This window comes from Sphaeroforma arctica (assembly GCF_001186125.1).
Source record: "Sphaeroforma arctica JP610 unplaced genomic scaffold supercont1.365, whole genome shotgun sequence".
In the NCBI taxonomy this organism is placed as follows: domain Eukaryota; class Ichthyosporea; order Ichthyophonida; genus Sphaeroforma; species Sphaeroforma arctica.
The window spans coordinates 39,216-51,456 of NW_014040193.1; the positions used below are offsets into that span (position 1 = coordinate 39,216).

General features: G+C 41.1%; 2 protein-coding genes across 2 annotated transcripts; one reads left to right on the plus strand and one right to left on the minus strand.

Moving 5' to 3' along the window:
* Positions 1-3,652, minus strand: SARC_05617 (hypothetical protein; the record flags this gene model as incomplete). The annotated part of the gene is made up of 14 exons (XM_014300515.1): positions 3,521-3,652; positions 3,271-3,397; positions 2,994-3,048; positions 2,734-2,778; positions 2,479-2,605; positions 2,192-2,310; positions 1,700-1,846; positions 1,520-1,593; positions 1,311-1,407; positions 1,043-1,172; positions 772-875; positions 477-591; positions 212-248; positions 1-118 (listed from the first exon to the last, which is right to left on the minus strand). The coding sequence occupies exons 1-14, from the start codon at positions 3,567-3,569 to the stop codon at positions 1-3; spliced, it is 1,344 nt and encodes a 447-aa protein (XP_014155990.1). The 5' UTR covers positions 3,570-3,652.
* Positions 3,653-8,614: 4,962 nt separating this feature from the next.
* On the plus strand, positions 8,615-12,024 carry SARC_05618 (aconitate hydratase, mitochondrial). The gene is made up of 4 exons (XM_014300516.1): positions 8,615-9,253; positions 9,626-11,044; positions 11,293-11,473; positions 11,719-12,024. Exons 1-4 carry the CDS (start codon positions 8,774-8,776, stop codon positions 11,967-11,969), a joined length of 2,331 nt encoding a protein of 776 aa, XP_014155991.1. The 5' UTR covers positions 8,615-8,773; the 3' UTR covers positions 11,970-12,024.
* Positions 12,025-12,241: the final 217 nt, after the last annotated feature.

Below are 12,241 nucleotides of genomic sequence, written 5' to 3' on the forward strand. Positions count from 1 at the left end.
TCAGCTTGGAGGAATACGACAGGCTCTAATCGCTGCCTTCATTTCCCCAGCTGGTTGCGCGTGCTTCTCGACATGCAGGTTGTTGCTAAACCCGTCATGGCGTCTACCGTATAATGGCCTGTGTTGAGTGCCATCTAGACAGTTTCATTGTGGTGCAAGTCAAATCGTCTACTAGAACGACGAAGATTATATTTTCAAGTGCTAAACTGACCTGGCTTTCATCCTTTGCGCCTCAAAGAATTGCGCTTCTGCAGGTGTTGTCGAATAAACAGATAGTTTAGATCGAGAGTATTCGCATCGAGCCTTACGCCATACTCAATCACTTTGGTACATATGGGACATACACAACTACTGTCTTCTCAAAGAAAAAACTTGCATATTCGACTAGACAATAAATTATCAAGCGCTATGGTTCATAATCACATCGGAGGAAAACGGGTCCTCAGGAAAAGACGGCTGTCTTCCGATCAACATACCTAAATCAGCGATGACCATGTCAGCAACACTTTGAGGCTCCTCAGTATCACCTCTCCTTTGTGCCAGTACTTCGAAGTCGTTCTTGATAGTGTCCATTGTCTCCTTAATGATAGACTGTCAAGAAAGTATTCGGATCAGGGTATTGTTACCCAATACTGGCAAAATTAGCGTGAATCTGCATCATTTTAAAGAATTCTAGAGCGATACCACCCTCAGAGTGGGCAGCACAGAAAGTAAGCCAAAGTAGAGCCTTGAACCATCACTGTTTAACATCTCTATAGAAAATGCGTATACCTCTTTGCTCATAACGCCATCCCTTTCGTCCTGAACGTGCGAGCGAGCCCGTTCGTCTTCGTAGTCCTGAAAGCTGTGCTTGCCTTGGAACAACGCAGACCCTCCTGAGTAAACGTAGGGATATGGTAAAAGTGGTTACAATTCAACCGTCAGCAACTACCTAGCCAGCAAAAAAAGAAAAAAAACCAATAAAGAAAAAGAAAAAAAAGAAGAAAAACTAACAATACTGAATGTGTTTCAAACGAGCCATCTGCACAGAAAGGAGCATTACCTGGGGCAGAAAGATCTAAAGTCGGTATAAATTCCTCGAAGTCTGCGGGCATCTCTTGGTTGTATACGTTAGTGTGCAAGTCCTCACTCCGACAAGGATGATGTAGAGTTTTTCGTTGCATTACTTCATCCTGCAATGAATTGTGATTGGATCGGTACCATTGATTGGAGTCAACAACACATGCGGAAGGAATATGGTTGAACTGATTCTGAACTCGGGGGCACAGTCTAATGACCTCACGACAGATTGATAATTGCCGGTGCCATACCAAATCTCCTGAGTAACATTGTTTCTTTACTCCAGATATCACAATGGAGTACGGTAAGCCGGAGGCGGAGAGTACCCAATGGTCACGGTGTAGTGATCTGGAGTTTGGCAAAAATAGATATACATGATCAATCACGAATGGCTGAATCTCTCCTTGAGTAAAGATTCATCGGCTTTTATAGCCAAATGTCGAATCATGTCATTACATACTGTATTTGGCTTTTAGTAGTATTTCCCGTGACGATAGCAAAAACGGGAAGTACGATGATACCAGCTTCGACTTTCTGATGGTTGAAGAAAAGGTACGTTTGTGGTTAAAATCGAGGTTGCTATTTCTAACTTTCAATGACTTTCAACATCCTAGTAAGAATTGCAGTGGTGCGAACATACATTTTTGTCCGTATATGTTTGCATCAGCTGATGGACATTGAGTGCGGAGGATCGGAATGTATCCTCGGCCGTGTCTTGCCAAAGATGTAACAACGTTCGCAGGAGCTGTGCGGCCGTTTCGACGATTGCATTCTTAGGGGCTCGCTTCTAATTCAGTTTCATAACGGGAGGAGAGGAGTGAGGTGGTTGAGCGAAGAGAGTGATTGAGGTGTTCGTCTCCAAATTGAAAGAAAAGAAATCAACGACTTGACAGACTCTAAACGGATGACTTGTGGTACTGATGAAGAAGTTCGCTACGAACTTGCCCTCTGTTGGTTTCATAGTCTGTTTCTCGCTCTGATCAACGATATATATAACACATTACAGAAGAATTGAGAGCAATTTATCTAATCTGTATACTGTAAGACAACTAATCCACCCAATCACGGAGCTTCATCTGTATGAATTGGGAAGGACGGCATACTGAGCCTAGATATAGAGAAATACAATCACCTGGATCTTTTGCAGAAGAGCCCTATAGCACTTTTTACTCCAGTCGTGGGCTTGTCGCTGATGTTGACCATACTGTGCCGCGGATGCATGTATTTCTTCAACCGTTTCTCCAACAACAGCTGTAGGATAGCATCACAGGCAAGACTGAGTACGCATAATAAAAACAGGGATTCTAAAAATAATGTTAGGTGACTTGTAAATGGCAACAACATCATGTACAAGTACAGAAAGACGCCCTTACCATACTCAAGCTTGAAGCAAAAAGCAAAGCCACCAGCCCAACTTACATCTTCGCTGGAGCTTCTCAGACAAGATCTCAGCCGATGCACAGGTGTCAATCGGAGACTTTTTCTTCGAATTTCGGTCCAAACCATTGAAACCTATGGCTAACACATCATCATCGACACACGGCGACTGTAAATAGAGCGCACCATACGATCTGTAAGTGTCCGGCAGTCAGCGTGGCGAATCCATTAAACTTTATATCGCGATTATTATTAGAATGGTGCAAGATATAATCCTAAACCATATGAGCCACCTACCCTATCCTCGGACTGCACTTCACCTTGCTGTCGTTTCCAAAGAGCCTGTGTGGTAGATGAAGGGGAGCGATCAACATATTAGATCACAACACCAAAAAAAATGAGGCCAGATAGAGGAAATCGATCGCAGACGTTATTCTATGGCGGTCAAGCACACACACATATGACCGGAAATGCGATTGGACTACACAGTGCCACCCGTAGGGGGGGAGGGGGCGTGGGGAATTGTACCGCTTGCTACCCAACCATTGACCCCATACCATTTCAAGGATCATCTTGCTGTTTGGAAACTCCTGTGTCTGAAGTATGGACCAACTGTTTGACGCAGAGAAAGAAGAACAACGGGTCACTGGACAGCAAGAAATAAAACATGAAGGGCACCAAGACTATAGTCGTGCACGCAGGGGTTGTCAGACACGCAGCCAAATCCAAGAGTATACTATATACTATAAGGAAAGAGAGCTTTCATGCAAATCGAACTAGCTGTCAATGCTGAAAGCCTCCGACTGGTCAAAGAATGCACACTACACAACTTACCCATTCAGCAGGCTGACAGTGGATTCTGATACACACTTTAGATGCTCCGTTGCAGGTGATGGTAGGATAGCAAACAGTGCCTCTATCGGCATCCAGGAATCAACGATATCTTCGACCTGCGCGTCACCTAATAAATAAACAGCGTCCAATAGCCAGTCAATGTTTGTGAACTACGAGAAAAGTATCTGGATCGAGGATGCGAGCTGTTGAAGTAGTCGATTGTTAGTTGCAGACAAATGGGAATACTTACAGTCCGCACAAATCTGGTCGTGAGCCGGGTAGAGATCAACTAGTCTCATAACAAGTGATTCAATCCGATCCAAGAAGAAGGCATTCTTAGAGACTTGATAGCTGGACACCAACGGAGCAAGAATCTGTATGATAAAAACGATGTGCATTGATAGATATTTATAGCAAGTTGGCTGATAGAAAAATGAATAATGAGAATGCCTAGGCACCAACAAACGGGAACAAGACTCGAAATCAGACAATTGGAGAGGCGTTGAACGGTTGCATGAATTCTAATAACGAACATATACGGACTACAACATACCTTAATTGCGGTGGGAAAGTCCTGTGGCTCGTAGCACCAATCGGGTGTACTATCAGAATGGCGAACAAGTAAGAGGCCAATATAGAAAATGGTCAGACGAAAGGAAAGGCGGTATAAGTGGCTGTACTAACTTGCAACCCTGACAATACACATATCTCGAAGAAGATAAAGTGCTGACACCGAAGTATAACCCTAATAGAAACGAGGATGCAGTCGATGACGGATATCATGCAGATGACGTTATACCTTCGTGAGCAGCTCATGCAGAACTTGTGGATTATCTGCCAGAAATGTGGAAAACAGCCAACGACACAGACAACACCGAAAACAAGTGCAGGCATCAGGCTTATTCCTCAAACCGTGATACATACTTGTGAACTAGTTCAACTCCGCGAAGGAATTGTCGATCGAGTCCAAGAATATGCAGAATCGGGATTGATTCCAAGGTTTGGATAGAGGGGCAGCGATCTGAGGGCATTGGTGGAATGACAGAATCAGTCTCTTTCAACTTGTATATAAATTGATAGAAAAACAAATCAGCTAATATACTATCATGCGCCGTCTGGTAGATATCATAAGTATCGTACTGTGCTGGTCACAGACAAACATATGTATAACGAAGTGCGGATTCCTGTCCATGATATGAATTCACCAAGTTGACCTACGAATATTTTTTCATTCAGTAAACATGCCCAAACAGCACGTAACCGACACACACACACACATATATACTTATGATAACAGAGAACGTGCTGTCAATATATATATTGTTCAATCCTTTAAGGGTTTAACCCTAAAACCCTAGCTCAATCGCAAACGATCTATCGATCATATATTCCGATCTCGATATACTAAACAGACTGCGGATAAAATCTAATCTCTACAATTCAATAAGTACATCTGTATAGCTCACGATCTCTCGATCATCTATTTATTTTTGACCACTGTATTGATTGTGGATATATTCTAATATCTACAATACAATCAGTTAGATAACTATTTAGACCACTGAATTGCTTGCGGATGAATAATAATCTACACACTCACAAATAGGCTGCATTAGCTTCCTCCCTAGCTATATGTGTGTATTTATATGCGCCACAATGAAGTTCGCATGTCTTTCTAGATAAAACGAGACCCGTGAGTGTGCATACAACGATAATGATCTAAAACCACAATATAGCGAAAACGGTTCATAAATCACACATTGCAATGAAATATACAAAATTAGAAGCATATTGTGTGACAGGGCCAATCGAAGTACGTTATCGTAATCGCTGGAGGGTCATATACCTTCATAAACACCGATTACTGAATATATCGAAATGTGTTATGCGAGTCTCATCCTAGTTATACACGATGAACCTATACTACGCGGGTTTGTTTTTGGGAACATTCGGTGTTCGCGAAAGTAACCATTCGTTTAAAAAATACGATCGACACAAATGAACACACAGAAGCATTTATACGTACACATACCCAAACTTTACTATAAGCAATTTGTATATAGACTTAGGAATATAAATAATAGGATTCATTATTAGTAAACATGTAAGTATTATTCTGTATATATGTACACGTAAAACACACTCAGACACACACACAAGCGCGCACATAATATATGTATATATATACATAAACATAAAACATAATATAGATGTAATAGTATTAATATATATATATATATACATATATCTATTGTATATATATGTATAAATTAATATACTTATACACGTTCACGTATCAATATATGTATTTCTATATATATATATATATATTTATGTGTGTATATGTTAATACTGCATATTTTTCTACACACACACAAGCATATATATATATATATATATACGATTCATAGTACACATGAAATGCGCACACACGGACAAACAGACACACATGCAAATACAAATATATATAATATATATATATATATATAAATACAATATATATTGTAGAACAAATTTGGCAGAGAAATATTTCCGTCTTGGTCCAACGTGAAACACTATTTATCTAATTTTTCGATATCAGCATCCACTTTTTTCGAATATGCTCGTATACAATCATATTTTTGAATCTATGTCATACATACCGATTACTGAATATATCGAAATGTGTTATGCGAGTTTCATCCTATTTATACACGATGAACATATACTACGCAAATGTATTTTTGCGCACATTGAGTGTTCGCGAGAGTATCACTACGTTAACACCATGCATTAAAAAGCACGACTCTAGCCACGTATGAACACATACAGAGGCATTTATACGTGCCCAAACTGTACTATAAGAAATATAAATATCGACTTGGAGGTATATATACAAAATAAGATTCCAAATAAGTAAGCATGTAAGAAGTATTTTTAAATAGGTACACATGAAATGCACTCAGACAAACCCGGACACACGCACATAACATATATATATATATAAAGCACACGCACACACACACACACATATATATATTCCTGTAACAAACATACATACATACATACATACATATCTATATATATATATACATGTATATATATATATATATTTATATAAAGCGCGCGCGCACACACACACACACACACATATATATATATTTTCTTATAACATGCGTACATACATACTTATATATATATATTTATATAATAATATATTACTATTCATATTAATATGCATATACAAGAGCACGCACAAATATATGTATTTCTATAGATTTGTATATGTATATGTATATGTATACGTACACGTACACGTATATGTATATATATATTAATGCATATTTTTATTCGCACACACACACACACACATATATAGATATATAGCTAAAATTATATTCCTACATACATACATTTATGTATGTATAGTGATATAAGCTAATACGACACGAATAACATGTACCTATATTTGTAAATTTATATATACATATATAAATATATATATATATATAACTCTATATGCACAAACATATACATATAAATATACATACACATACAAATATATATATATATATATATATATATATATATATACATATATATATACATATATATATATATATGTATATATACATATATTTTTCAAGCTTTGCCACACATACTGCAAATCCAATACAATTGTCTTGTGAGTCGTAAACGAACTTATTTAAGAAAGAGAATAAATGCTATATTTTATCTCTTAAGAGTTGATACATACCTGTGGTAGCTATTGAAATTGATTGCTCCCATGTTTTGATCACCGAATCTGTAATACTCGGAAGTACTCCTGCTGTTTTTTTATCTTTTCTCTCTGCATGCGGAACGAATTCACGGCGATATATACTCATTAGATTACAACCTTCATTCAATCATCAACTTTGCCTATATTTCTTTTCTGCTGAAGTATTTAATTGTTTATAGCTTCGGTCGAGCGTTCAATCTTCGATGTAGGATATCACTGTAATGTAACGATGAACTATGCGCCACAACGACATATCGTTGATTCTTTCTCGATATATTTTCAAGTCTGAAAAGCCCAATAACGATTTCCCAGAGCTATATCATATACCTTGTTTACGTGCTCTTTCCAGTATTTTATCGGCTATAAAGTTTCTTTTTGTTTCGATATTTTCTAAGCTATCATCCTTCCCATAATCTGCTGTTCCGTTCAATCCCCCAACAACTATACCCGATGCGACGTCGAAGAATACAGTAAGGAAAACAGCTAAGACAACTAATACCTTCATTTCTGCTATGTAGTAGACAACGTAGACTTTAATACGCCTTTGACACGTGTGTATGCAGGGCGCAATATTAATACATTACCATTACCGTTTACTACACACAAGAAGCGCCTCAGGTGGAGGTGTGTGGGGGGTAAAATAAATACATTTAGATGCTTTTTTTATAACTTCCAGTTCGGTCGCCATGACGACCTACAGTCGAAACCAGTGCTCATTTCTCAAATAACCGGACACTGTGAGTCTGAGTCTGAGTCACTGAGTCACTGAGTCAACGATACTTAAAAATAACTTAAGCCACTGCACTCAAGCAGTTTGAACCACCATTTTTGCTTATTTTATTTATTTTGAAAAAACAATAGAACAATCTGACATATGTACAGCTGACATAGGGCTATATAAAATATGAAACTTTTGGTGACCCAATCACCTATAGGCCAAAATTGTCTCGAATGGTCCATATGATTTTTTTAGGAGACGGTGGCGGACGATTGGTCAGTAAAGTATTTTAATGATACTATATATATCTGTAGTTTTCCAATAGGTTTTCAGTAGATCAAAAAAAGTGAAATAACGCGTGTGCTACACTGCTAGCCTCCAATCCCCCCCGTGATTGCGATTTTAAATAGATCTGAGTAGGACAGAGAGACTGAGACTGGCACTCTTGAAGGGAGTCAAGGCCTTGTTGGTTTGGCCTTGTCCTGCTCTTAATATGACGGAATTGACACGCCCCAATTTTTAAATGTTACATGTAAAATTATCCAATTTATTAGAGAGAAGAAAGACATCTATTTATAGATTTAGGAACATATTATGTACGATGTTGTAAACGAACGCATGTTTAATTTTTTTTTCGGATGCTGATATGGTAAATTTAGAAAAATTATCTTTCATGTTGGACCTAAACTAGAATATTTCTGCCAAATTCGTTCTATGACTATTCCATCCATGGCCAAATTTGAAGCAAAACTTATAATCTATATATAGAATGTATTTGGAGCACGTCAGCCAAACAGCCAATATTACCAAACACGCTCCCCATTCGGACATAGACAGTTAATATTATTGAATATTCAAACAGATCACATTGGGCCACTGGACGCGGTGAAAACATGCTGTGGAAATAATGCGGAATATAATACATACGACCACTCTTTAAGGTCAGTCTCTAAGTGTGATATACCCCATTACTGTAGTCGCGCCTTTCAGTGTAAAGGTCAACTAGTTGTCACTCACTAGCTACGATGAGTATGTTCACGACCGTTGCCCGGGCAAAGGCCCCGGCTACCATGTCGCTAGCAAATATGACTGTGCGATGCATGTCGACCACAATGATGTCCAAGTTGGATACCTTCCCTGAGGCTTTGCCTTTCGATAAGATGCGAGGAAAGCTCGATATTGTAAAGGGACGTCTTGGACACCCGCTTACACTTGCTGAGAAGATTGTATATTCTCACTTGGACGATCCCGTAAACTCAGATCTGGTTCGCGGCGAGAGCTACCTCAAGCTTCGTCCCGATCGAGTGTGTTTCCAGGATGCGACCGCACAGATGGCTATGTTACAGTTCATCAGCTCTGGTCTACCCAAGGCTGCTGTACCTTGCACAATTCACTGTGACCATCTTATTGAGGCCCAATTGGGTGGCGATAAGGATCTGGCTCGTGCCAAGGACATCAACAAGGAGGTCTACGATTTCCTAGCGAGTGCTGGTGCTAAATATGGGGTATGTTTTTAACACTTAATTATGCAATGGCGTATTTTCGATAGTGTACACATTTATTCAATACGAGTAGTAGTATTCTAATATTATCCGCTATCACTTAAGAGATGCAAATTGCACGATAATACGATGCAGATAGTATTCTGGTATTCTCCGCTGTAACACTTAATTATATGCAAGTCCTGTCTGTTACAATTCTTTTTGTTAGACGGTTGAACATTTAAATTCTATATGTTTGCTTTTTATCGAACCACTATACTAGCCCGACACGATGTCGCGCTAAAGTTCACGCCTTAGAAGCACAAACAAGATTGAGGACAACGATTTGGTTGTATCGGTCCATTAATCTGTATTTAATTAACGAATCATCTGTAGGTTGGTTTCTGGCAACCCGGATCTGGTATCATTCATCAGATCACACTAGAGAACTACGTTTTCCCCGGACTTCTAATGATTGGAACCGACTCGCACACGCCCAACGGTGGTGGTCTCGGTGGTGTCTGTATTGGTGTTGGTGGTGCCGATGCTGTTGACGTTATGGCCGACATCCCCTGGGAGTTGAAGGCACCAAAGGTGATCGGTGTTAAGTTGACTGGTCAGCTCAGTGGATGGACCGCGCCCAAGGATGTTATCCTTAAGGTTGCAGGTATCCTTACGGTCAAGGGAGGTACTGGTGCAATCATCGAATACCACGGTGAGGGAGTTGACACCATGTCGTGCACTGGAATGGCCACCATCTGCAATATGGGTGCCGAGATTGGTGCTACCACGTCTGTGTTCCCCTACAACCAAAAGATGGCCGACTTCCTGAAGGCTACCGGACGTCCCGAAATTGCCGAGGCTTGCGATCAGAACAAGGACTTGATTACCCCCGATGAGGGCGCCAGGTACGATCAGCTGATTGAGATTGACCTAAACTCTCTTGGTGTCGGAATTAACGGTCCCTTCACCCCCGATTGGTACCACCCAATTGAGACTTTCAAGGAGACCGTTGCTAAGGAGGGTTGGCCCGCAGAGATGAAGGTTGGACTAATCGGATCATGCACAAACTCATCTTACGAGGATATGGGCCGATCCGCATCTCTGGTCAAGCAGGCGTTGGACAAGGGTCTTAAGTTTAAGTCCAAGTTCACTGTCACTCCCGGATCCGAGCAGGTGCGTGCCACCATTGAGCGTGATGGTATCGCCCAGATCTTCCGTGAGGCTGGTGGCGTTGTGCTGGCTAACGCATGTGGTCCTTGCATAGGTCAGTGGGACCGAAAGGACGTGCCATCTGGAGAGCCCAACAGCATTGTGACCTCATACAACCGTAACTTCGCCAAACGTAACGATGGTAACCCCGCCACCAACGCCTTTGTTGCATCGCCCGAGCTCACCACCGCGATGGCCATTGCCGGATCATTGAACTTCAACCCTCTCGAAGACGAATTAACGGCTGCGGATGGCTCCAAGTTCAAGCTTAAGGGTCCCCACGGAGACGAGCTACCTGCCTCTGGCTTCGACGCTGGAGAGGATACCTACCAATGGGCACCCAAGGACAACAGTGCCGTAAAGGTGGTTGTTGACCCCGAATCGGCGCGTCTACAGCTGTTGGAGCCTTTCAACGCCTGGGACGGTAAGGATTACGAGAAGTGCCCCGTGCTTATCAAGGCTCTTGGCAAGTGCACCACCGATCACATCTCCATGGCCGGACCCTGGTTGAAGTACCGTGGACATTTGGACAACATCAGTAACAACATGTTGATCGGTGCCCTGAACGCCGAGAACGACAAGACCAACTGCGTCAAGAACCAGGTATGTATGGCTGGAGGTGCAATGCATGCGCTGCTTAGAACTAGATTGGCATCCACACCGAGGATTTTCAATGTTGTGTGCGTTCGTTCGTTCATTTTTTTGCACCGCGTATTTCTGCATCCTCTCATGTGTTTCTGTTGTTGCCTGTTTGATAATAACTCGGTTATAGTCTTGGGCGCAAACGCGATTGATACCTCGAGCGTACACCCTAGATACTCAATGACTATACACACTTTGAATTACAACAGATTACTGGATCTGAGGGAGGTGTGCCCGATGTAGCACGCGAGTACAAGGCTGACGGCATCAAGTGGGTGGTTGTCGGTGATGAAAACTACGGAGAGGGATCCAGTAGAGAGCACGCCGCTCTCGAGCCCCGTCACCTTGGTGGTGTTGCCATCATTGTCAAGTCGTTCGCTCGTATCCACGGTATGTTTCCTGTTTTATTTACACCCTGGGGTTAATCGCCTCGATTCGAAGTCTCTGGTGGGTGTTATTAAGTCGTATGGCCTTGCAATGCATACCTATTTCTTTTGCGGTGTAATGGAACGATTTATGTGCGGGTGTGCATAGTATATAATACAAACGTATCTACAGAGGGTTCGTCTGATTTAACATGCCATATACTGTGTGTTACTCCATCTAATATCACATCGCCTCTATCGATTTAACAGAGACCAACTTGAAGAAGCAGGGTATGCTTCCTCTAGTGTTCAACGACCCATCCGATTACGATAAGATCGACGGCTGTGATCAAATCACCATCAAGAGCACCGAGCTTGCGCCCGGAAGTGTGATCTCTGCCATCGTACACAAGGCTGACGGCACCTCGCACGACATCAAACTTAACCACACATTCAACGAAGGCCAAATCGCCTGGTTCAAGGCCGGTTCTGCACTCAACAGCATGAAGAATGATATGTAAATTTATGCGAACTGAGTAATGGAATTAAAGATGTTATCATCAGTATTCATTGGAACACTTCGTGGCACCTTTGCCTAGATTGGGTGTAGCACATGAATTTTCATTATAGTAATTCGCTATAGTGCAATACGTATGGAGGAATCATCCGGTGCATATCATAGTTTTGCTTGATACATCTTTTACATACAACACATGTAGGGTTCAGTATTTATGAAGGAATCATCTGGAGCATATCATAGTTTTGCTTGATACATCTTTTACATACATCACGT

Bases quoted from the DNA above. Each gene is read 5' to 3' on its own strand.
- SARC_05618 (XM_014300516.1), top strand. From the start codon at position 8,774: ATGAGTATGTTCACGACCGTTGCCCGGGCAAAGGCCCCGGCTACCATG. The intron at 9,254-9,625 runs GTATGTTTTTAA...AATCATCTGTAG, and splicing joins GTGCTGGTGCTAAATATGGG to GTTGGTTTCTGGCAACCCGG. The intron at 11,474-11,718 runs GTATGTTTCCTG...TCGATTTAACAG, and splicing joins GTCGTTCGCTCGTATCCACG to AGACCAACTTGAAGAAGCAG.